General features: G+C 41.2%; 1 protein-coding gene across 21 annotated transcripts in view; it reads right to left on the reverse strand.

The window, feature by feature from the left end:
• Positions 1 to 26051, reverse strand: part of TCF4 (transcription factor 4) — a 385601-nt gene that overhangs the window by 26836 nt on the left and 332714 nt on the right. For 16 of the 21 annotated variants that reach the window (XM_027525688.1, XM_027525689.1, XM_027525693.1 and 13 more), the window contains 5 exons: positions 22521 to 22653; positions 12640 to 12707; positions 11472 to 11550; positions 8860 to 8936; positions 5779 to 5982 (listed from right to left, as the gene is read on the reverse strand). In XM_027525688.1, the coding sequence (XP_027381489.1) occupies positions 5779 to 5982; positions 8860 to 8936; positions 11472 to 11550; positions 12640 to 12707; positions 22521 to 22653 (561 nt within the window). The remainder of the gene's footprint in view (positions 1 to 5778; positions 5983 to 8859; positions 8937 to 11471; positions 11551 to 12639; positions 12708 to 22520; positions 22654 to 26051) is intronic. The other 5 variants (XM_027525705.1, XM_027525691.1, XM_027525687.1 and 2 more) reach the window with 1 other exon arrangement.

The following is a 26051-nucleotide window of genomic DNA, read 5'->3' on the forward strand; positions in this document are numbered from 1 at the left end:
TAAAAACATCACTGAAAAGCAGGAACACAGGCTAAGACAGGCTTGTTGCCGTCGTTTCTGAAGTGTGTGCTGCAGTCACCTAGGAGTCTAGCACGAGGCCGCAGGTGATGCGGTGGAGAACAGGTGTGGGGGGGTGAGTTTCACAGGGCCCCCCCACCCCTCAGTCATCCCGGGCGACTAGGTCCTCAGGAGATGACTGCTCCTACCAAGCGACAGCCGTGATTCAGAGCTGGGCCCCCGCTCTCCTGTGAGTCTTAGGACACTGCTGCAGCAGCCTGTTTTTAAATATATATCCTATCCTACGAGACTGGGACCCCCCTGATGGTAGAAACCACGTCTTAGCATAGAGCCTGGAATCTGGTAGGCTCTAAGTCATTTACCAATGACTTGGTAATTGTTTTTGAAATGAATAGATGGGCTTTAAGCAAAAAGGGTCTGGGAACCACACTAACATGATGTTTTAATCGTATAGGAGCTTTTCAGCTGAGTGATACCACCATTGCTGACTCTACTGACGGAGGAGTCAGGAGAGGGGAACAGAGCCACATAAAGATATTTTTGATGTGGGTTTCATTCTTGTTCATTAACAGAGGAGATGAGGTCATCTGAAAGACTTGTTTTCAGGGCTCATTTGTGGATCTGGATACTTCATGAGTAACAGACAGACATATCTTGAAAATGGCCATTTCAATAATTTATCACAAATCCAGTGATTTAGGTTTTTGATTTAGATCAAATCTGATGATCAGAATTGATCTCTGAGGCACAGAAGGGACTGATGTCTGGATAAGAGCTTCTAACCAGGATAGTGATGAACCCAGCTGCTTCTTTGTTTTCCCAGGTTCTGAAATTTCTGTTTTGATTCCCTTAGAAAACTGGCAGGTTAGTAAGAAAAATAACTTCATAATTTAAACTGTACTACTCTGACCACTATGGTAAGGAGAGCTCATACCTTTGACCACTTAGCACAGATGCCTTGATTTAAGAATAAGCACTTAAATGGGAAGGAAATCCAAAAAGAGGGGATATATGTGTATGTACAGCTGATTCACTTTGCTGTACAGTAGAAACTAATACATTGCAAAGCAACTAGACTCCAATAAGCATTAATTAAAAAAAACCCTTTACAGAGGATAAACAAAAAAAAGTGTTTAGACAATGTGGGGTTTAACCTAGCATGCTCCCACATTGGAGGAAAGCTCTTTACCTTTACAGGTAGGTAGAGAGCTGCTCTGGGGAACTGGCCACAAGATATCTAGAAACTTCTTTCTTGTTGACCAACATTTAAGATTTAAAAATTGTGAATTCCAACCACACAAAATTAGTTCTTAAAAGGTGTAACTATAGAACTATAGATCTTGTCTGAGGAGTGCTCATAACTGTAAGATACAGCACAGAAGTTAGAGTCAATGTCCCCAGAGTTTCAGTCTAGCTTCCTGACTTGAGACTAACTACTCAACCTTCCAAGTCCTGCCTTCCGTTGTGACTGCAGGGAAACAAAATGTGATACGTGTAATACATGGTACTCAAGGAATTTACAATCCAGTTGGTTAGGCAAAGTCAGATTTACAAAAGATAAATAGGGCATCCCAGGTGGCTCAGTAGTAAAGCATTTGTCTGCCAATGCAGGATATGTGGGTTCAGTCCCTGGGTTGGGAAGAGCCCCAGGAGGAGAAATGGCAACCCACTCCAGTGTTCTTGCCTGGAAAATCCCATGGACAGAGGAGCCTGGCAGGCTATAGTCCACGGGGCTGCACAGAATCCGACATGACTGAGCAACTGAGGACGCACGCAGGCACGCAGCTGAGGACACACAGCTATGCGTAAGTGGGTGAGACCAACACCTGGCCCATGGTTTGTTTCACGGTGCTATGAGAATAGGAAAGAAAATGACTCTCACAGATGGAGGTAATGAGGGAAGGCTTCCTGGAAGAGGCAGAATGTGAGTAAGAGCTTTGAGAATGAGATGGACGGAGAGAAGTTGTTAGAGCAGGCCAAGCCACACAGACACAAAACAAGTCATAGCAAGGACATTCTGGTTAAGTTCTGGTCATATGCAGAGGCTGGTCTTGCCGGAAAAATTTCTGCATTGGAATAGCAAAGCATAAGGCTTCCTGATAAATGGCTATGGGCTTAAAAATCTAGGCTAAGATATATGTCTTTATCTTGTGCATAATGGAAAGCTGGGGAAGGTTTCTGAGCAGAAAAAAGCATGGCCAAATAACATCATCTAGAAAGCCGGTAAGAATCAACATTCGCTCGAGTGTTATGAGCCATGCTGCTGTGAAAAAAAAAAAAAAAAACCCCTTTCATTATCCTAATACTTAGTAATTCACTGAAGACCTACTTCAGAACTCCAAGGAAAACATTTTATGAATCAAAAGCTAAGTACAATATGTTAGCAATTAAATGAGATAACATAATAGCCCAGGCTGAACCACAGTCCTCCCCACCACGACTGCACACTGCTGCAGAAAGAAATGCTTCTATCATCTTCCAAGTGATCAAGCCATTTTGTTTTGATTTTCGGAAGGCAGGGAGAGAGGGAACAGGGAGGGGACGGAGGTCAAGAGAATTCAAAGCTATCTGTTCTTTAATCAGAAGGAATTATTAAGGAGAGTTCTAAAGGAGATTTGCTCAAAACAAAACCAGCCCCGGGATGGGTGTTAAGTTACTGCAACTCGTTTCCACTCCAGAACAACAACCGAAGGTGTGTAGCTGGGAATGAGACTCCCACCAGCCCTGGATGAAGTTTCCGGTGGATACCTCCCACTGCTACTTTATTTACTGCAGCTGGCCAACAGTTTATAGCCTGTTTCATGTATTAAAATTCAAATGTGGAAAACATTACCAGCATCCTCCTTGAATAATTTTTTTTGTTGTTGTTGTTCGGGGGGGAAGAAGGGTGCATTTTTTTTTTCTCTTCCCCTTCAACTTCCTTTTTATTGTGAAATGTATCAAATGGTCAAAGGCTAGCTTCAGACTGACTAAATTCAAAAACTATTTCCTTTGTTCTGATGCTTTTGTTTGAAAATTCATACCGGTTTGCACTAGGCAAGAAACGAAGATGAGATCTTCTGCGCGCACGTTGGGGCTCTGGGCTGAGGAGCTCAGACGCCGGGGGCGCCCTGAATATTTTTGACAAAAAAGGAGACAGACTGTAAAGGCGTCCTTGGCTCACAGGGCAGCAGGTTTTCCGGCCGTGGTTTGGGAACTGCGCTATGGATGTAGATGGCTCCGCAGTCACTCTTGATTGAATTCTAAACGTCTTCAAGAGTGAGTGTGCACCTCCCCTCATCACTGAAACTAGCAATATTATTGCTTTGCCATCTTTTTTCCCCACCTTCAAAATCAAAGCAAAGATGCTCCTGTGTAACTCTGGCCGGTTATTTCCCCTTTTCTATTGCTGTGCAGCATTCTCTCCCCTTCTCCTCCCCCTGGGTTGGTCTAACTTCCCATCCCCAAAGATGACTCTGGTCTCCTCCTCATATCCCACCTCCAAATCAAAGAGGAGGCAATTCAAAGGTCAAATGGTTCCAAAAAAGCATCTCTGTAGAATTTATTATTTTAAAGAACCACTTAACCTACATCTGGTATTTAAGAGCAAACTTTACATATTTATGGAAAAAAGAAAAAAAACTGTCTCTGAAGGAATGCCCTGGGTGCATGCTGCATCCGTTTAACATATGCAAAACGAACACAGCTACAGAAATTAAACTATTTTTCTCTTGATTGAGAGCAGATATACAGAAATGGTTATAAGTCACAGATCTGGCTTTTAATAAAGCCAGATTTCTTAATTAAAAGCAGTATTGTTTAAACATTATAGTTTAAAGAAAGAGCTGTACAAACTGAAACCTCATATAATATGCATCCCCAGTGTATTTAGCATGTTACCTGAGGCCAAGCTAAATTAAAATCTAGATTTTCCTTTTGTTAAACTCTTAGCAACTGCCACGAATAGACAAACAATTTTTACTCAATGAGGAATTTTGAGGCTAGAGTCTAGGAAAAGCAAAAAAAAAAAAAAAAAAAAGATTTAGCTTTGGCATTCAAAAATATCTTTCCACGTTTTAGAAGTGAGTTCATTGCTTCTATTTATAAACCAGTATTTTTGGTTTCAAATTGGTTGCAGGTTTTCATAATATACAGCTCAGGATGGGACTCTTAATCTTTTATTAAGAGAAATGGAAAAGAGGGCAGAGGAATACTTCTGAAGAAGACAACTTAAAGAGCCTCAGAATAACCTGTGCTTATTTTGCATTCTCCTTTTGGAATCGTCTTTAAATAAGAGATGCTTAGTGATAATGGAAAACAGACCTTCATACACACAACTTTTTGAGAGCCTGTGAGGAACAAAACAGGACACTAAGGTGTTTGCTGGAAAGACAGGCATCTGTGAAGAGCAGAATTACACAGAGTCACTAACTGCTACTCATGTAAGTTCTTCGCCCATGTGGTCACCTCATATTGTCATCATTTAACACTTTATTAGGGAGATTTGCTGAATCTTATAATCACCTGAAAAAGGGATACACTCTCAAGTCCCTTCCAGAAGTAATGGGAAAAACTGCAATTTCAAGTACAATGTGGACAAATCTGCTTAAACCTTACTCAAATACTTTTTCATCAATAGGGAGTGGTACAACTACGATACACGTAATCCCACGGTCCCACATCATCTACTGAGACAGACACACCGTGCATCTCGACCTCCCACGCGCACGAAGCCGTTTCAGTCCCGCCTGACTCTTCGTGACCCTATGCGTTGTAAACCACCATACTCAGGAGCACAAGATACTGATTTGACTTCTTAAACAAAAATAATAAACCCAACCAATTCACATGCGAAACCCAAGCAACGTAACATGAACCTACTTTGGGTCCTTTAGCTGAAGTCACTGCGAAGAACTGAACATACCGGCAGGGACCTAAGCAATGGATCTCCTAGGTTTATACGTAAGTGAAATGAAACGATGTATCCACACAAAAAACCTGTACACTAATGTTCACAGGAGCGTTGTTCCTAATAGCCGAAGACTGAAGTAACCCAAATACCCATCGCCTGATGAATGGGCACATTTAATGTATATCTATACAATGGAATCTCAGTTCAGTTCAGTTCAGTAGCTCACTTGTGTCCGACTCTTTGCGACCCCATGAACTGCAGCACGCCAGGCCTCCCTGTCCATCACCAACTCCCAGAGTTCACTCAAACTCATGTCCATTGAGTCGGTGATGCCATCCAGCCATCTCGTCCTCTGTTGTCCCCTTCTCCTCCTGCCCCCAATCCCTCCCAGCATCAGGGTCTTTCCCAAACAATGGAATTTGGGGGGAATAAAAACTGAATGATGCTCTGATAAAGGACAAAACATATATAAACCTTGAAAGCACTATGCTAAATGATAAAAGCCCATCAGAAAGGACTACCACATACTGTGGGATTCCACGTTTAGGAAATCTCTAGAATAGGCAAGTCTAGAGTCAGAAAGGAGATTATTAGTTGTCAGGGGGAGGGACGAATGGAGCGTGATGGCTGACAGACATGGGGATTTCTCGTCGTTGGGGGTAAATTACACTCGTGGTGATGGCACCGTCTTGTGAATACATGGAGAACACAGTAAGTACACTGTAAAACTGAAATGGGTGAGTTGTAGGTTAAATTTTATCTCAATAAAGCTGTTTTAAAAAAAGACAAAGCTGCAGCAGTGTTATTTGAGCTAGAAATTCTAATTCAGCATGTTAACTAGCATCCCCGAGTTTCACCCCATCCCTTACCATGAGTGAGTGTCTGTTGGCGGAGAGAAGACCGGTTCCATACCCTGAGGCCAGACCACCCATTGCTCCGTTGTGAGAGGGTCCGATGATTCCGTGCATGTCGCCGTGACCTCCAGGCATGGCTGTGGACGGGCCCACCGCGTGGTTCCGGAGGACGTGAATGGCGTCGTCCAGTCTTTCTAAACGATCTTCAATTCGGCTTTGCTGTTGGTTGATAAGTGATGTGAAATTTGATTCAGTTCCAAGTATGGATATAGATTACAGAAGTAAAACCCGAGTTGACATGAACCATATTGTGGATTTCTGAATAAAATTTATTTTCCTTAAAATCATAATAAAAGTAAATGATGACTTTCCCAGAAAATGGGTGAAAACTGTTAATACTATAATTATTTTTTTGTGAACAAAGTCAGTAATTCTTCCGGGACATGGTAAGTATATATGTTTTACTATACTGCATTACCTTGAAAGAACTGAGACTTACTTTAGCAAAGAAAAAAAAAACATTTATTGAATTTAAGGAACATCCTGGCAGGCACTGGTTAAAGATTTTAAAAAATTAGCAATGGAAAGGTGCCCTATTTATAGTTTCCCAATTAAATTATCTCCTTGAAGGCATATTCCCTGGGTTTCCTGAGTCACATGACAGTGCTAAGTATCAAATCAGGGACAGGTAAACGCCTATAGACTAGTTTCTTATTGAGTACTAACAATTTTTAACTGGGTTTCTTGCCTTCTATCGATTATTACCTGTGTGTGTGTGCGCACGTGTGTGTGTGTGTGTTAGAGGGAATCAGAGCCTCAAAACAGTTGAAGAACAAAACTGCAAAAATTCTGTCAATCAAAGTGGTAGATTTCAAGACTGAAGAATTATAAAGACATGAATGAATTGCTCACCGGGAGCTTCTAATTTATTTCAAAGCCCTTACTATAGTAGAGAACTCACTACTCTTATACAATGAAAAAACCAACTGATCTTTTCATCCCAGCCATTAGGATCCGAGTTTTCCACAACTAGATAAGCCTACATGATAGTTTTTGGTGAATAAAATGGTCATGGAGATGTGTATGTATTTTTTTTTTTTCCCCAGTGTGACCAATAACGATACCAAACAACCATCTCCAGGGTGCACTTTAAAAGATACCATCTCACTGAATCCTCATTCTACACATGTAAGCAAACAGGAAAGACATTATTATCCCTTCCAACATAGACATGCAAATGAGGCTCCAAGAAAACTAAGTCAATTAACTGCTCAACACCATACTGCCAGGAAACAGTGACCTCAGGGTGACAACCCTGAGTCTTCAATTCTAGTGCATCTTTGTGCTAGATCATGCTAGAATCCACTCTGATTTCTGATGGGCTGTGCAAGCAGAGATACCAGCTCTCCGGCATGAGAAAAACGATTTCTAAATTATTCCCCACTGACAGGAACAATGTATGTCGAATACAATCAGTCTATGGTACAGAGCCTTCTGATTCGGTGGGCTTGGGTATTACGGGGTTTCCCTTAAACTCCTAGCCCTGCTGTTCACTGACCTTGGAAAGGTTACTGAACTTCTTTGAGTCTATGCTTCTTAGTCTATAAAACCAGAAATGATGAAATACACTTCCGAGCGTAAGCGAGAGCATGAAAAGAAATAATCCATGTGCCTATCACCGTTTCTGGCTTGCAGCTTCCTAGTGGAGACTGTTTTTGACGGGAATCCCCTCTGAGTGTTGAGAATTCGCAGAGAACTGACACTGCAGTTCACAGCCATGCTACGCGCATGCTAAGTCACTTCAGTCGTCTCCGACTCTTTGTGACCTTATGGATTGTAGCCCGCCAGGCTCTTCTGTCCATGGGATTCTCCAGGCAAGCATACTGGAGTGGGTTGCCATGTCCTCCTTCAGGGGATCTTCTTGACCCGGGGATCAAACCTGCATTTCTTATGTCTCCTGCACTGGCAGGCGTGTTCTCTACCACCAGCGCCCCCTGGGAAGGCCCTCAGAAACATAAACCTAGTCTTTATAGTTCTAGAGTTGGAAAAAACCCAGCCATGACGAATGGGTCCCAGAGAATAACCGATGGAGAGAAACACAAGGATGATGGTTTATTTGGATGTGAGCTGCAGATTCACGGGGCTTAGATGGCACTTGATTGTCTCATTCTGTGGTCATCTTATTGGCTAAAGAGAGGAGGTAGATGATTTACACACTACCACTAGGAAGAATTCACCTCTGTATTCTCATTTTTAGATTATTCTTCATTTAAATCATAAGCCAAAAGTAAGAAAGGAAACCCTGAGTGGCTGACAACATAAAGTCAGATAGACAGGCAAATTAACAGATATGCTTACGCCCACGTTCCATCTCAAAATATGGGAAGAAAAAGGGGAAACTCAACCCTGAAGGACAGCCTCTGGCTGCCACCCGTCCGTGTGTGACTCATCCACAGACCAGGCAGTGCCCAGAGCAGTGCCGCTTCATGCACGTTTCCAGCCCCTTCCTTTGAGTGGAGTGTCAAACACCGAGTCATCATGTGAGTTTTTATCATATTAATTACACTCAGGGAAGGTTTTCAGCGATTCCTTACAAGAGAAATTTAATGAAATTACTAGATTTCCATGAGAATCAAAGTGAATGAGGAGAAAAGCAGGAGGCTTCTTATTCAGAGGTCAAGAAGAAAATTCCTATAAACCCATGATTCTGGAAAGCAAACTAGAGACACAGAGACTCTCCAAGTGTTCTGGCTCCACACCATAGCTGGAACTCCAGCACTCACATCAGGAGAGGTATTTAATCACTGACACAAGTATATTTCCCCAACAAGGGGAGGAGGCCATGATCCTTCCCAGATTCTTATCTGGTTCTAGATATATAGGAGCCCTGAGGCTTCCACTGTAGCAGTAGCTGGGTTACAGTCTGTAAACAGGAACAAGCATAGGCTAATAACTCTGCCTCTAACCAAACCCATGGGCTTACGTCAACCACAAGTTCCTATTAGTGAAAATAAGACTCTTGAAGAGTGAACCGGGTGGAAAAAGAGAAGCACGGCCTGAGAATGGCCAAAGTGATGGTGAGCTGATGAAACTTACCAAAGAGTGTAAAGGTCCTTCATAATTAGGAGATGATGAAGCCTGTCCTCCACTTCTAGACCAAACAGCTGTGCCTGCTGATAGGAAAATGGGATTGCAATGAGGCCTGTATAATCCTAAGGAGAACCTTACCAACATTTTAAACAGTTCTTAGAAATTAGCATATTGATTTCTATCTGGACATTAAGGAAATACATGTAAACTGCCCATACAAGAATTTAGGGCCAAGGAAAACATTTTAAATGTAAAATAGGTAGACTATACATGGACTCAGAATTCTCCCAGGCTTCCTCGTAAAAGGGAACATTTAATTAATTGTGAATTTTAGCTAGAGAAATGTCCCTTTGATGGAAAACCGTCACTACACAGTCAAGGTACTTTTAAGAGTGCAAAGAGGGGTTTTCATTACACCTTCATGCAAAGCTGGTTTGTTAAAACCAAAATTCTCTCACCAATGAAAAACAGCTTTGCTACTTGTTTTTAAATGATCCTTAAGAAAGGATACGCCTTCAGAAACTTTTCAAGGAAATAAGATCCGCTAAACCAGAGATTTAAACACTCAATATAACAACATTAAGTAGTTTCTTCTGAAGAAAACACATTTTTAATGATTCACAAAACTTGAAGGTAAAGAAAGACTGCTGCTATAATAAATAGAACATGTCTAACCTATCAATTTAAAAATAAAAACCACTTTTGAAAATAATACGTGCTCGTGTAGAAAACTTGGAAAATAATTGAAGGAAAAAAAAAAATCTATGACCTCACTGAAATCACAGTCCCTGATACTGCTGGCACTGTAAAAATCCATTCTTCCTGCCATTTCTGGGTGCGCACATGTGTATTTTTATGTTAAATAAAAATAGAATGTTTTGTTCAATTATTTTCAGTGAAAAAATCTGGACAGAGCCCTTGGTGTGAAATAGCAGTCTGTCCCCATCTCTGGATCTTCATCAAGTCCTCTCCCCCTAACGTGTGGTCTTTTAGGCTGGATAACCAGGACCTCAACGGTGGCCTTGTTTCAGGGTCCTCCACGTGCAGCACGTTACTCAGGCTTGGGATATTTGTGGCATTTTCTGGAACGATGTGTGCATCGTCGCTTCCCCTCCCAACATTGACCCGGAAGTGGACTGGCAGAACGCTGAGTCCCGATTCTAGCCTGAGCTCTAATATTACTACTGAAGATTTTCAGCAAATCCCATACCCTTTCTGGGCCTTCATACATCCATCTGTAAATCAGAGCATTAGACTCAAATAGCTATTTCTCAAACTTTATATTAGATTCCAGAATATTCTTTTCCCCCCATATTATAAAATAGACAAAATTAGAGTTGCTTCGTTTGAAATGGGGAATGTGGGAGCTCTCCCTGCTCAGACTCCCTCACCCCTGGCCCCGCTGAGCTCTGTACTAGCTCAGCCTGCCTCTGACTTTGGATGCTCACACCTGTAATCGCTTTCCAGAGCCTAATAATATGGCACTAAGCCAGAAACATACAATTCTGAACTTCACTTCCCTGCCACAGGGACTGTTTCAGTGCTATTCCATTATCTTCTCAATGTCACCTCTGGCTTTCCCAGTTTCAGCACTGTCTCTCTGGAGATATGGACTGGAAGGTCCAGCTATTTCCCTCTCTCTTCTGTGACTTCCTCCTGTCAATGGAGGCTGGGGAAAGGCTGATATTAAGTCTCCCCTAAGCCCATGGCCATCAACTCTGAAAGCTCTGTGGCCAGGTGAAATCTCTGATACTTTATCAAGGAATTTACTTTACAATGGGGTCATGGGAGTGCTGCATGTAGGGAATACAGAGATTGAGGCAGCAACATTCAGGCAAGTGACTACAGTCTAAATTAAGATAAGATCAGGTTTCAATCAGGTACAGATATGATTTCTTTTTTTTTTTTTAAAAGAAGCCACCTATCCTCCTTCCAAAGAGCAGAGATAGGCACCAGACAGGGTCTTTCTGGAAACATTTACATCGGAAGGGCAATGAGCCCTTTAAATGGAGCTCTGAAGAGTGCAACGCTTTACTAACACCATTTAACCACTTATAATTTTATTATCTGAAGCCATAGGTCATGTTAACTTGTTCTATTGTAAATGGCAAACATCCCCTTTAACTACACACAGTTATGTCACAATTTATTTAAACAATTATAGTTTTCTTCAAACCTTCCAATAACATGGACTTTAAAGAGGGAATCTAAAAAGTCTGAAATTTCTGGGAGAAATGATCCTTTTGAATAGTCTATGTTTGATGACTACATAATCTGTATTTCTATTCCCGATTATGTGAACTGGTTTTCCCACTGAGATTTTTGTTGGAATATATTATTCTGTTGAATATCTTTTGCAAAGAAGAGTTTAAGAAGTAAGTTTCCCAAGTGCCTGTACATTCTAAACGCATGAAACTTTCAAGAAAAGTTTTGGATGTAAATGACTTCACCATTGCACAGCTGTGTCTGTCTCTCCCACCTCTTCCTATTGGTCTGTTCGGAAACACTCTGTTTTGAGTTTTTGGAGGGAGTGAGTTTCCCCCAGCAGCACAGGAAGCGTAAAGGGGAAACCGTTCTATAAGCTGACACTCAGATGCAGTGGGTTTACGGTACCGTACCTGAGAGAGATGGAGGAGAGCCAACAGGAGTTGAAGGGTTTGATGAAAAGCTGTTGTTAGTGTGATCTGGAGAATAGATCTTAAAACAGTGGGGAGAAAAACAACAACAACAAATCCTCATTCATCGGGAATAAATATGCCACAATTTAAACTACAAAGCATTAATGTGATTCATCCACAAATTCCAAGGTGCAAAATACACTTAACAATCAACTACAGTACCGATATTCTAAAATGAAAAACTTAATTACTTTTTCAAAAGAAGAGTTCTTGAGCTGCTCGAAGATAGTGGGGGGAAAACTGAACTGAGGTCAGCAGACCTTGGCTCTGTCCATTTCTTCCCGTTTCCTCCTCTGGCTGCATGGCCATGAAGCTACACAGATACACCAAACCTCCCTTTCTTCCTCCATAAAACAAGAGGTCGGGCAGCATTACATCCTAAGATTTTTGCTCAACTCCTTCTTCATTACATTTAAGGTATTTGATTCCAAGGCAGAAGGACGCTCAGTCTAAAGAAAAACTTTTCCTTAGCTCACAAGGCTACCATAAATCAAATGCCCCAATGATAAGGAGAATCCAACTGAAGAGACTAAACGTCAGAGCAACAGATCTCTGCTTATATTTACAAATGATCACGTTTAGCTTTTGAAGACAATACCAGGTACACTCCCTCAGACAAGAAAGGGGTACCACTGGTCATTGGTGAATATGGAAGAAATGCTGGATCTTAGCTTAAAGCAGAGAAGCCAAGTGCTAATGAAGCAACAATTGAACCTCGGTTATGGTCGTTTGTTAAAAGTTTCTTTTTCAAAATGTTTTAGAACTACCCTTTGGCAAAGTCAGTCTTAGCTGGTCAATCAACGAGCCCCCCGATGACTTTAGAGAAAAATAAGACATCAGGATAGAAAATCTATACTCTTAAAGGCCCTAAGAATATCCACAAATCCATAATTGAGTATCGCTTGCAAGATGGGAGAGACCAGCCATCCGCTGGAATCTTCAGCGTTCTCTCTTCAATTTTTTCAATGATTATTATGCAAGGAAGCTAGTCTTTCCAAAAATCAAAGCTATTTGCCATCCATTTTCTAAAGTTCTAAATGTCCACTTCTGATTAAAGTTCACCCGTCTGCCGCGGTACATCTGAAGTCCAAGGTCAACATTTCCTCACCGAAGCAAGTGCTTTCCCCAAAGCATCGCCAGTCTGGGAGCTGCCTGCCGCCCCGCTTCCTCTATTTGCTGCAAAAACAAAAGGCAGAATATGAAAAGCCAGACGGTGAGACATCGAACAATTTTCTATTCCTGGTCCATTTACTCACAATTTAATTGCATTTTTAATGCTAATTACAACACATTAATATTTAATTAGCATTAATTTGTTTGCTGAGGTAGATGTTAAATATATTCATGTTACATTTTTTTTTAACAGATAAAATATAAACCTGACACCTTGGTTTAAAGATAAAGTGTTTCAGTTGCTATTACTTTTCCCCTGGTTGTCTAGGAGTGGTTAAGTAGTCAAGAGTAGTAGGTGAGCATATGAGGTTCACTGCTAAAAAGTACGCAGTGCTTTCAGACGTCTGAAGCTCTCATAGCTTGCCCTTATTTATATTTTATATAGTAAACTGAATTCACTTCACGAATAAGAGTTACATCTGCTTTCAAATTGAAAAATTAATTTTTGCTATATAGCAAAGTGAGATACTTCTCTCAGAGTTCCACAATAAACAAAACAAAAAAATCTGTAACAGGCCTGGCGGCTTCCTAGGAGGGAAAATATTTTTAATATTTTAAGGAACATATAGTCTCCACACATTTTAAAGTCTGTGTTCATATTTAAAGAATTTGAACTCTGATGCTGTTAAAAGTCAATATCATCTCAAATTCTGGAGGTAAAATAAGTGTACATGATGACGAAGCTGCTGCTGTTGCTGCTAAGTCGCTTCAGTCGTGTCCGACTCTGTGCGACCCCATAGACGGCAGCCCACCAGGCTCCCCCGTCCCTGGGATTCTGCAGGCAAGAGTACTGGAGTGGGGTGCCATTGCCTTCTCCAGATGATGAAGCAGTCTCTCTACTATCTAAACACCAGTGTTTTTATCCAGAAGATGGATGAATAAAGGGTACAGCCGGCCCCCTGTATCCACAGATTTTTGCATCCAAGGATTTAATCAAACTCTGATCAAAAATTTTCAGAAAAAAAATTCCATACCCTTCCAAAAAGCAAAACTTGAATTTGTTGGTGGTGGCAACTATTTACATAGACTTACATTGCCTTGAGTATTATAAATAATCTAGAGATGATTTAAAGTATATGAGAGGATGAGCAAGGGTTATATGGGCTTCCCTGGTGGCGCCAGTGGTAAAGAATCCACCTGCAATGCAGGAGATGCAAGTTTGATCCCTGAGTCAGGAAGATCCCCTTGAGGAGGAAATGGCAACCAACTCTAGTATTCAAGCCTGGAAAATCCCATGGACAGAGAAGCCTGATGGCTACAGTGCATAGAATTGCAAAGAGTCACACACGGCTGAGCACCCACATATGCAAGGGATATATGCAAATACTGCACCCTTTTCTATGAGGGACTTGATCATCCTCAAATTTAGGTTATCTGCAGGGGATCCTTGAAACATCCCCTTGGCAGGATATTGAGGAAAGGCTGCCTGTTAATAACAGGATATAGATTCAAATACATAGTTCAAAATCAGCTCTAATAAACAAGGGTTTTCTTTAATTGAAGGATAACTGCTTTACAGTATTGATTCCTGCTGTACATCAATAGGAATCAGCCCCAGGTGTACTTATGTCCCCTCCCTCGCACTTCCCACCCCTCTAGGTTGTTACAGAGCCCCTCTTTGAGTTCCATGAGTCACACAGCAAATTACCACTGGCTGTCTATATCACAAATGGTAATGTATGTTTCCCTGCTACTCTTTCTCTTCATCTCACCCTCCTCTTCCTCCCCGCTGCCCTTGTCCGTAAGTGTGTTCTCTATCTTTTGAAAGTAATTTGCCTTTATAAAATGGTATAGCCAGTGGTGTTCTTCTCTTAGATTTATTAAGGCCTCAGCATAAGCAAGTAGATATAATATTTAAATAAAACCTATTAAACTCTAGAGGAAAATGTTTGTCACTATTTTGTGAAATAAGAAAAGGAAATACTAAATCAATGGATTAATTCAAGCAAGACTTCATTATACATTTAAACTTTAAAAAAAAATTCCCAGCCTTTTCCTCAATCCCAAGAAAGTACTCTTTCTGGCAAATGTGTCATCTTCAGCTTCCAGATTTGTAAATTAAAGTCATGGGATCAGCTCTCAAGTGGTCAAATTATCTTTGTCTCTAGGTTATAATTTCATCCTCCTGACCTCTGCTTAGTATAGTTAAATTATGCTTGTTATTTTTATATATTTACATGTTGGGTATGACTGTTTGATAATCTTTTGATGTTTGCTTTATTTGATTAACAAAACTCACCGCTACATTCGTTAATTACTAAAACTGAAAGAAAGCTGTACGTAATGAAAAGAACATAATCACCTTCTGACAAAAAAAAAAAGGAAAAACTATTCTTTCTCACATCACAAATTCATAATGTTAAAAATATATTAGTTGTTAGTACTAAGGATTTTATGTGTAAGAAAGTTCTCTGAAATGAGGGCCCAACATCATACAATGAACTAGTGGAAGGAACTTACAGATATCAAGAGTACTAAAAATACTCAATATAAAGAGATAATTGAAATTATTATCTGGTGTGAAAGTAAAAATTTCTGCATCAAGGAGTTCTTTTAAAACTGAAGACAATTCTAAAGGAAAATAACAAGGATTCTGAAAACACAAAGAGCACTAACATTTTTCAGCATGTATTACCATGGTATTTGGAGATAATTATACATACATTTTTTTCTTCCCTTCCAGAAGCAATATTATCATTATTCTTAAAATTAGGCTTATCAGTCAAAATAATTTGGATATCTGGGTTGACTAGAAAACAGACCTTCATGAAATGACAATTCAGAGCCACATCAGAAAAAATTACATTATCTAACAAAGAAAATAAACCCAACTAGGGTAAGATATTGTTATAGATAAAATTTGCTATGGTAGCTTTCAAAAGATTAATTCTTTGAACGGTTTTAAAATGCGAATAGTAAGGGTTTTAAAATATATTAATGAAACCAAATTAGGAAGAATTGAAAACCAATAAAAATATTTTAGAGATATGTTAAGAAGAAATTATACTCCCAATCTATCCCACCTCCCTCCCAACTTTCCCTCTCTGGTAACCATAAATTCATGCTCTAAATCTGTGAGTATGTTTCTGTTCTGTGTTTCTGTTCTGTTCATTGCTCATTTGTATCTTTTTTTTTTTTTGCTTAAAGATTGACATGTACACACTGCTATATTTAAAATAGATAATCAACAAGGACCTACTGTAAAAAAAAAAAAAGAATATGCTTAAATCAAAAAATACATTATTATGGCATAAAAATCCAAGAGACAAGATACAATCCTTATGATCTCTTCATACTGCAGCTTTCTAACTGAACTTTCTGTTGTCCCTGTTTTACATAGGAGGCGTGAGAACTTGGGGGTATAATAAAAAGACAGAATTTAACTCCTTACCTCATACTGTCATGAAAATGTTTGAGAAAATTACAAAGGCTACTCATGCAAGTCACTGATAAGAACAGACTCTTATTTTTTTTTAAATATAGAGCCATTCTACCTGCAACAGCTGGAGAATCAACCCGAGGGTTCAAGTTTCAAAGCAGTTTACTGGGACCAGTTTGCTTCACACTTGGAATGCCTTTTCTTCTGTTCCAGGCAACACTGGAGAAGACACACTTTCAAGAGTCCTTAAACATGTTAAGCTACACGGATCCTCCTCCTAAAGACTCTTTTTTAGTTATGTGCCTGATATGTCAACGGGCATAAGTAATCAGAAAGTGAATGTATATTTAATACTCAAATAGCAAAATTTCTTCTATATTGAGTAATGAGTCACGTTTAGCAAACCACACTTCTCATTAAATGTGTGCACATCAAATCTACTTTTCTACCTTTCATGTAACAGGACTTGATTACTATTCTAAGCCTGAGTGTTTGTCAAGGTATTATGAGAAATTACCAAAATACCCACATAACAGAAATAAAGAGAAGAACTCCTGTCTCTGCTTGATAAAAACTGGATTGATTTCTTATGTGATTTTAGCTCTTAGCAATTTCCCTAGCTAAGGAGAGGAAAAAAAAAAATCAAGTCTCTAAGTAGAGCTGTACGATGAATATGATTGAAGATGAGTAATTATTAAGAGGAACTGTAATCTGGTAGGAGGATTCGACACTGCCAACCACCCAAGCATTGTTCAAATGGCCTGAACGCAGGTGCTGCTGCTGGCTGGAAGATGGGGCAGAAAGCAGGGTTTAGTCTTCTCAGCTACAAGTGGGACCACCCTCAGTCTCTGTCCCCACTTTGGAGAAAATGGCAATTCGCATTAGAACACACCCTGATCCAAACATCAGGATAAGTGGTATCTCGGGGCTGACTACTGAAAAACCAGAATTTGGAAGATGTGTTATCCCTTTACTGCACACCCAGAACCCCAGGCTGGGTGCATCCCGAAGCTATAAAAGGATGTGTGTGCTCAGCTGCTCAGTCGTGTCTGGCTCTTTGCGGCCCGCCAGGCTCCTCTGTCCATGGGATTTTTCAGGCAAGAATACTGGAGTGGATTGCCATTTCCTCCTCCAGGGGATCTTCCTGATTCAGGGATCAGGGATCAAACTCCTGAGTCTCCTGCATTGGTAGGCGGATTCTTCATCACTGAGCCAAGGGCCAGCGCTATAAAAAGATGAAGTGTAATTCATAGTGTCTGCCTGAAAGAAGATGACGGTTTTAAAATTTAGGTTTTTCTGAACTGTGTCCAAGCAACCCTCATGTTATTCAACTAGTAGAAACAGCATAACAATGTCATGAGCTTCTCAACAAAGATATAAGAAGGAGAATTCCCAGCTCTCCTACGACCTACAATATTAGAAGAAGAACTCAAGTACAGGCTACCAAACACTGAACTTTTAGCAGGATGGATTCTTAGGAATTCAAGGGGGAAGCTGGGCCCCATCAACCACGTGCAGGAAATGGATGAGAAGACTTAAATCACACTGGTTTATTGTTCTCCGTTGGTGGTCTTTGTAACTAAGATGCCACGACGCTGCTGGATAAAATTCCTATTGCTCTTATGCTCTGTGCCTGTTCATCACCCAACTGTATGTGAAGGCTCAAGATTCTTGTAGAAGATAAAGTGAATCTTATGCGACTATTCTCATAATAAAATTACTGTGAAACCGGGTCCTCAAGGGAAAATGGACATAATGTTTCTACTAGAAAAGCCACACACTAAAACCCATCATGTCATACAAACATGTCATTAGAAGTGCAAGTTGGAAGCCAGATTAATTCATGAACCAGATAGATATTCCAGGGTAATCTTTAGCACATGTTGTATTCCATCAATCTTCGTAGGCTGTTCCTTCAACACTGTTTGGTTTGAGGTTTAAAGACGTGGTGAATACCATGCATTAGACAGGCCGGTTCAAGACTAACAAAACAATAACAGTTATTGTAAGCATTATGCTAGCTGTATGCCCCATTCCCTCTGAGAAAGGAGGCTGTGTTGCCCCCAGCCGCAAGCGGTCACACCCCCGGAATGCACACCAATGGTATCTCCCCTTGGGGAACTGGAGCATTCTCCTTCGTGGGTAGTCGTAGGGGACTGTGTGGTGCTAGCTGGGTCTCTCAATCCTTTTGAAGAGAAAAAGCTATTGGGTTTTGCAAGTAGGAAGGAACTATGGAGACAGTAGGTGCCTAGTGGGTTGGCCAGAAAGCTAGTTCCGGTTTTTCCGTAAGATGTTCCATGTGCTATGCATGTGCCTCCAATCTCTAGACATTTCTCCCCTCTAGAGTTGGTACCTAATAACTATTTCCATTTCCTTCTCTGGACGCCTGCTCACAGGTAGAAGCTCTGAACTGTAATGACTCTCAAGCACACCCAGCTAGTGTTACACTGAGAAAGTTTCAGGAAGCAAGTTGAAAGGCTCTGATGGTGGTAACTCTTGAAGTCCTCAGACTCGGCTTCTGTCCTTAACTGGCCACCCCAACAGTTGAAAGACTAAGAATCCACGGTGTGTCCCATGCATTTCATTTGTATCATTCCAGAGTGCTTATGGAGAAGGCAATGGCAACCCACTCCAGTGTTCTTGCCTGGAGAATCCCAGGGACGGGGGAGCCTCGTGGGCTGCCGTCTACGGGGTCGCACAGAGTTGGACACGACTCTGACGCGACTTAGCAGCAGCAGCAGAGTGCTTAATCCACCCTTCTAAGTCAGACGTGTCTAATGCACTCTAGCATTTGTAGAAAAGCAGTGGACTGCATGCTGCAAGTAAAATATCTTACTGTACAATTCTTTCAAAACTCCATGGATGAATGTGACATTAACAACAACAACAACCTCTGTCATTAACACAATCAGAGTCGGTTTTGCCCTTCCTCAGCTTTTCTCAAAAAATGACACTGGGCATAAAAGGGCAAAAGAAAACACAAGAGACGATGACCATCCCTCCAAGTCAACACAAGCTATCCCAAACCTCCGTGAGCGTATTCCATCTCTTGAGATGCAGGGGACAGATCCAGAGGCAAGGGAGCATGTTTCCAGACAGGGTACCTGCTGATGGGTCCAGATTTTACAACTCACTCCACAAGCATTTTGCTCTTCTATGATTGGTTGAGGACAGTCACTGACTGCCAGGAAGACACAGCACAACGTGGAGCTGTGATCTTCCTCTTGACGGAAAAAGCCTCTTCCTAAGACACCAACGCCATCTACGAAAAGCCTGCACTGCCTTGCCACTTTGCACCAAGAAAACTTGAAGAACGCGATGTCCATGTGTTAGTGCTTGAACCCCATTCTTACGGCATTAGTATTGCTTACAGTCATTTTCTACAGAATCATGTGTGTAATCTCAAACATGTGTCAGGCTGTGTGTTCCCTATTTACCAATTATTTAATTAGCTCTGTTTGTTCTTTGAGATACAGGCAATGTAATATTTCTTTATTTCCTGTATTTCAGAATGAGTGAGTATATGCCAAATACTTTCAAAAGTCTACAGATGTATCCTATTAATCCATACTGTTTGTTAGGGAAGTATCACTAACATCAGAAATCTTCTCTTCTTGTTCCACAGACATGCTGCCACCCCTGCCTTCTACCACACTCTGAAAAATCAAACCAAAACCTAGGAGAATTAAAATGCAAAGAATAAAAAAAGTGCAAAGAAACAGGGGTGACTTGGACCTTGTGCAAATATGAAGGCTTATTATTATACTTAAATTCTCCTCTGTATTTTAACTTAAGGAATTGGAGGATGTATTATTTTAAGGATGAACATTCTAGAATGTTCTCCCTTAAAGTAATCCTAAAGTAACAAGTATGTATGCAAATTAATAAAGATCTATTCCTCCAAAAAGCTGAATTACCATGTCTACTTATGTCCCGAAATGACTGTAAAGCTTTCTCACAAGTTGCTAGAAGATTTTAACAAGTACACTCATGATGGTGGAGTACTTTATGCAATAAAGTTGTTCCTAAAAAGCTTTCTCTGGATTCCAGAAATCTCACACTTCTCTCATCGAAAAGTATAGCTCCTTTATTATTGTCTAGACCCTCCCTCTACTTAAACAGGGGCCTCTGGTCTGTATAGTAAGTCCATCTTAACATAGCCAGGCCCTACGTATTAGTATGTAGAAGTCACCAATTAACGCTCTACCCGCCCAGACAAAATAAAAAAGGAGGGTAGACATTCCTGTTCATCCACAAGCCAGTGATGAGCCAATCAGCTTAAATAAGGCGAATTCCATTCCAACTGAGACTCGTGGCCGTGCTGACCACAGGGCATGGAGCATAATCACACCATCTCATAAGATCGCTTTCTTCCCGAGTCCTGGGGACTCTTACAGGAACTGTTTGGCAAATCAGTCAACACAACTTTTTTTTCAAAAAGTGCCTAAATTTGCTTTCTTCAGCTCAAGCTTTTGCTCTACCTTTCTACCTTCCTAAAAAAAGAAAATTACTCAAACCACAAATAGACAGGAAATCTGCCTTGTAAAAGGATGAATGACCGGTCATCCTTCTTTATAACTAAGACCTCATGACTGCAGAAAGGGGCTTTCCATTTGTCAAACCACACTGAAGTGAAATATGCTTTTCTCACTCTTTCAGTTCTGCACTTCTTTCTTTCTTCTTGTTTTTCGGATCTGCCAAAACTGCACTGATAGTTAGCAAAACTTCCCCGCATGACCTTTGTCCATAGCTCTCCAAGGTCAAACTGACACAACGCACCGGTAGAGGCTTTATTATGAAAAGTCACAAAAATGGAAACTATTTCCTAAATTCGCCTCTCAGTGAGACATGGCAGTGAAAGGAAGGGCTGCTAGATGGCTCATCTCAAGTGTGAAGTGCATTACTGAGTAAGCAGGGACTGTATTATTTAGGCAGAATTACATTTACAACATTTCAAAACACATCTCTTCTCTTTCATCAAAAACTCTCCCCCTCATTAAGTGATTCATCCCACTTCCCCAAGTTCCAGAGACTATCCAAAGAAAATTTTTAAACAACTGCAAAGAGCTAAAGGAACTACTCTCCTGTCACACATTCTTATCTTTAAAATGTACAGTTAGGGACTTCCCTGGCAGTCCTGTGGTTAAGACCTCCACGCTTCCAATGCAGGGGGCCGGGATCAATCTCTGATCGGGGAACTAAGATCCCACATGCTGTGTGGCTCAGCCAAAATAAATAAATAAATACACATTCCAGTCTCAGTGTGTTGTCTGAGTCTTTGCGACCCCATGGACTGTAGCCCGCCAGGCTCCTTTGTCCATGGAATTTTCCAGGCAAGAATACTGGAGTGGGTTGCCATTTCTGCCTCCAGGGGATCTTCCCGACCCAGGGATCAAAACTGTGTCTCCTGTGTCTCTTGCATTGGCATGTGGATTCTTTATCATGAGCCACCTGGGAAGCCCCCCAAAATGAAAAATAAATGTACAGTTAGTGAACTCATCACTAACTGGACCCATGGGAAGGGATCATAAGGCCGAGTTAGTTGTGGGTTTGAGCTAGAACCAGAGTAGGTGGTGAGCAGAGGAAGTCTGAAGTTTTAAGAAGACCCTGCAGCGTCAGACTGTGCCTCTCATCTGAATGACAAGGTTGTTGAAGGCAGAATCAGAGGGTGGTGGCTGCCTCCCCCCAGGGGCAGCCTACCTAGCCCTTTCCTCAAGAGAAGAGTGTTCGTGGGGTAACCGTCCATCCTGGGAGAGGACCACAGTGAACATCACAAAAACTTAGAGATGATGGCTTTGTTTATTCGACAGGACACTCTGCTTGAGTCTTGACTCATTAGTAATTTTGCTGAGAAAAAGTAGCAAGTAAATTCTGGCTCACTGATGCCCAGCCATCTCCTCTCCCATAAGTCTGCAAACACTTCTTCCTGTCTGAAGGATTCCACAATGCTGCATCCTCCAGAAGGTAAAACTATCTAATTCTTAATACGTATGTCTGAACATCACATGAACTAGTTTCCAGAGGACAGTGGTGTATGACAGTGAAAAGCTTAGCATGGTGACTGGAATTTGAGAATGATCAGTAACTCCTATTAAGAGCTATTACGCCTTCTATCTTACTAATTTTCAATGGCTCCTCTTAGAAAAGTTCACTTTATTAGCTGTTTGAGAGTGTGAGAAGCATACGTTGATCTATTCAAACTTGGTTCAATCTAATCACTCACGGTGGAGACAGTCAGCCAAATAGCAGTTTCTTGGAACAAAAAGAGATTACAGTCAAGATAATGACGATTTCTGTTTGGCTCATTTGTCCATGTGATAAACATTCATGGCTCGATTACTGTTCAGTGATGGGACTGGGGGTAGAAAAAGAATTCCTTGATGGTTAAAACCCTGACACTGGTTGTCAGCAACAGAATCGGCGTTTCCACGACTCACCCATTATACTGTCTGTCCCGTTGGCAGGAGGTGTACACGATGAGCTGCTGTAATGGTTGGTACCACTACGGTGGAAAGTGGACATCGGAGGAAGACTGGAATTGATGTCTGCTGAGGAGTGTGATGGATAGCCCTGTGGCAAGAAGCAGAAAAAGGAGGCCGTGTTCAATCACAAAATATTTAGTGGCTCAGGTTTCCAATACTTCTTTCAGAACTCTTCATTTTACAACAGAGACAGCCCTCGGAATTTCAAAATATCCAAGAATACATCTTGCTTAGATCTGACAGCTTTCATTTTTCAAGTAATAAAATACAAAGACGTAGTTGGTTTGGGTTTGCATCAAAGCTAGAGGAATATAATGGCAATAAACCTTGAGAAACGGTCACCGCCTCTAAACATGAAAATTGTTCCTTAAAAGCAGGTCTGGGACTTTAGCAACAATAAAAGACCATCACTACCGTTATTCTTCTGTACGGCCTATTGGTCAGGTAAGAAAGAGCCCATAATGTAATGAATAAAACTCCAGCATGACCTGCAGGGTTCACATGACACTTAACCCTGACCTTTTGAAAACTAACTGGCCAAGAATAACCAGTCTCAAATCTTCCCGACAAACTGGATCCTCCTTCTGAACTCCAGCAACAACAAAATGGTAAATGAAAAACTTGAAAAGCAGTTAATGATTGAATCTCTCTCTAAAGTATCAACATGTATAAAGTCTTATGTCAATGACTATGTTGAATTACCCTGGAACAAATGAAATGAGAACTTATTTTATGTCCTTCCTTATAGGTTCTCTCCCTTAGCAATTCACCGTAGAGTTGACCATGAAAAAGAGTATCTTTCACAGAAGGCGTTCAGGCTTAGCTCTGGGTATGACTCTTACTAGCAGTTATATGGCATCTCACAAGTGCCTGTAAGGTGACAAATTAGTTGCTCCCCAAACACCTGTCGCTGTCCAATGAGCAGATCAGTAAGAGGAATGTGGTTATTTACAAAGAACATAGTTATTCACAAAATGGAGCTACCTTCTTTTTCAAGCTACAGTAGCTTAAAAAGTAAAGCTCACAGGTATTTGACTATATGACAGACATGGAAAAATATTTAAGTTGAAATATACTTTTTCCTTGTATGTCATGTATTAGTGGGCTATGCATCTTTAGTATGTCACTACTGGAGATTCTGTTGAAATTAGAGTTTAGATATGATGCTGAAAGTCAGGGGAACTTAAAGCCCAGACATCTAGTCACAAGATCTGGACCCCCTGTATCACAGGATCCCCTATTTATTTGGTGAGGCCCATCTTGGGTTCAACCTCTCCCCTGAGGATCCCTTCCTACTTCCAGCTCCTTCACGATCTCTTCTCCCTGATACATTTACATTCTGCGCTGTCCATGCAACACTCAGTTGCTGCTGCTGCTGTTGTTTAGCTGCTCAGTCATGTGGGGGCTCTTTTGCAACACCATGGACTCGTAGCTTAACAGGCTCCTCTGGGATTTCCCATGCAAGGATACTGGAGTGGGTGGCCATTCCCTCCTCCAGGGCATCTTCCTTGAAATGCTGCTTTTCCAGGCTTCCTCTTTCAAGAGCATTTCCACCTAAACTGAAACGCTTTAATCAGAGAACAGACCTCACAGTTCTGCCTCTCACAACTTGTGGCTGAGTGCTGAACACACTCATCCTATGAGCAGCTCAAAGAACAACTGGTTACCAGTTGGTGGTGGTGGTTTAGTCACTAAGTCATGTCTGAATTTTGCGACCCCATGGACTGTAGCCCAACAGGCTTCTCTGTCCATGGGATTTCCCAGGCAAGCATACTGGAGTGGGTTGCCAGTTCCTTCTTCAGGAGGTTTTCCTGACTCAGGGATCAAACCTGGGTCTCCTGCATTGCAGGCGAACTCTCTACCAATTGAGCCACCAGAGACCAGCTAGTGTTTAATAAACAGTGGACTGAAACACTACTTATTTGAGAGGCAACTAAAGAGCCCAGAAGATAGATCTGTATTTTGGACTCAGATCCGCCAGTGACATGGCAGATGCCTTTGAAAATATTACCTCTACACACCCCAAATAGCCCAACCAAAAGGTCCACCTCAGTGAGATAGCTGGGATGATGCCTTTAAACGTTTCCAAGTTCCCAAGAATGCCTTTCAAACTTTTAAATTTCTTGGACCTCTTTGCTTGACCAAAAATTCCTTAGGCCACCTGTTAAACTCATTTTTACTTGGCACTTCCAGAAAACCTCATCTAGTCCATGAAATTTTCTCCAAAGGATAACCGAGTGAGCCCATTACACAGTACAACTGACCTAAAAACTGGATAAGCCATGGAAGACCAAACTTGGAAGAGCTATTTTTGCTCAAAAGCTAAAGACTATAATAATGTGGAAAAAATAAACAAACTATGGAAAAAGAGAAATAAAAGGAAAAAAGATTGTTTGATTTCATTTCTACCCAGTCCTAGACCATGCTCAATTTCTGAAGAATAGAGACACTGGATAAATCAGCCCCAAGTTTTCAAAAATCAAAACAGAGGACAAGAATTTTGAAAAATATTTAAATAACTATAATAATGAGAGGATGAGACAGGAAAAATATTATCAAATCAGTAAGAATTTTTAGACCCTTTTAATTTGGTATAAAATGGAGTAACCCTTTGTCAAATGTCAGGATTTGACAAAGGGTTACTCCTAAATTCAGAGACTAAAAAGGAAAGTTCTTCCCCATAGACTTTAGTGGGGAAACCAAATAAATTCATGTAAATTCGTTATTTTTAGAGACTCACAGAAAATGAGATGCTGAAATAAGTTAATGAGATTTATAACTAGATTATTTTACAAGGCAAAGGATCTTGACAACTACTGTCACTCAAAGGCATAATAAACACACCACCGAGATCATTAGTGATACGTGACTACTGTCTCTCTTAGAGTATTTAGGGATCAACTGTAAGGGGTCCCCCACTCCAGTACTCTTGCCTGGAAAATCCCATAGATGGAGGAGCTGCAGTCCATGGGGTCGCTAAGAGTCGGACACGACTGAACGACATCACTTTCACTTTTCACTTTCATGCATTGGAGAAGGAAATGGCAACCCACTCCAGTGTTCTTGCCTGGAGAATCCCAGGGACAGGGAAGCCTGGTAGACTGCCCTCTATGGGGTCGCACAGAGTCGGACATGATTGAAGCGACTCAGCAGCAGCAGCATAAGAGGTCCCATTAGTCTTTCTTACTCTAGCTATTAATAATATCTACCCTGCCGACCACGAAGGCAAAGGAAAAGGGAAGTATGACACAGTGCTACGGTTTTGTGTGTGCTCGGCCATGTCTGACTCTTTTGTGACCCCATGCCGCCTGGCACCTCTGTCCATGGGATTTCCCAGGCAAGAATACTGGAGTGGGGTAACATTTCCTCCTCCAGGGAATCTTCCCAACACAGGGATCGAACCCACGTCTCTTGCACCTCCTGCACTGGCAGGCAGATTCTTTACCACCAGCGCCATCTGGGAAGCCCCAGGTGTTAAGGTTTTAC

This window comes from Bos indicus x Bos taurus, chromosome 24, assembly GCF_003369695.1.
Source record: "Bos indicus x Bos taurus breed Angus x Brahman F1 hybrid chromosome 24, Bos_hybrid_MaternalHap_v2.0, whole genome shotgun sequence".
NCBI classification, from domain to species: Eukaryota; Metazoa; Chordata; class Mammalia; order Artiodactyla; family Bovidae; genus Bos; species Bos indicus x Bos taurus.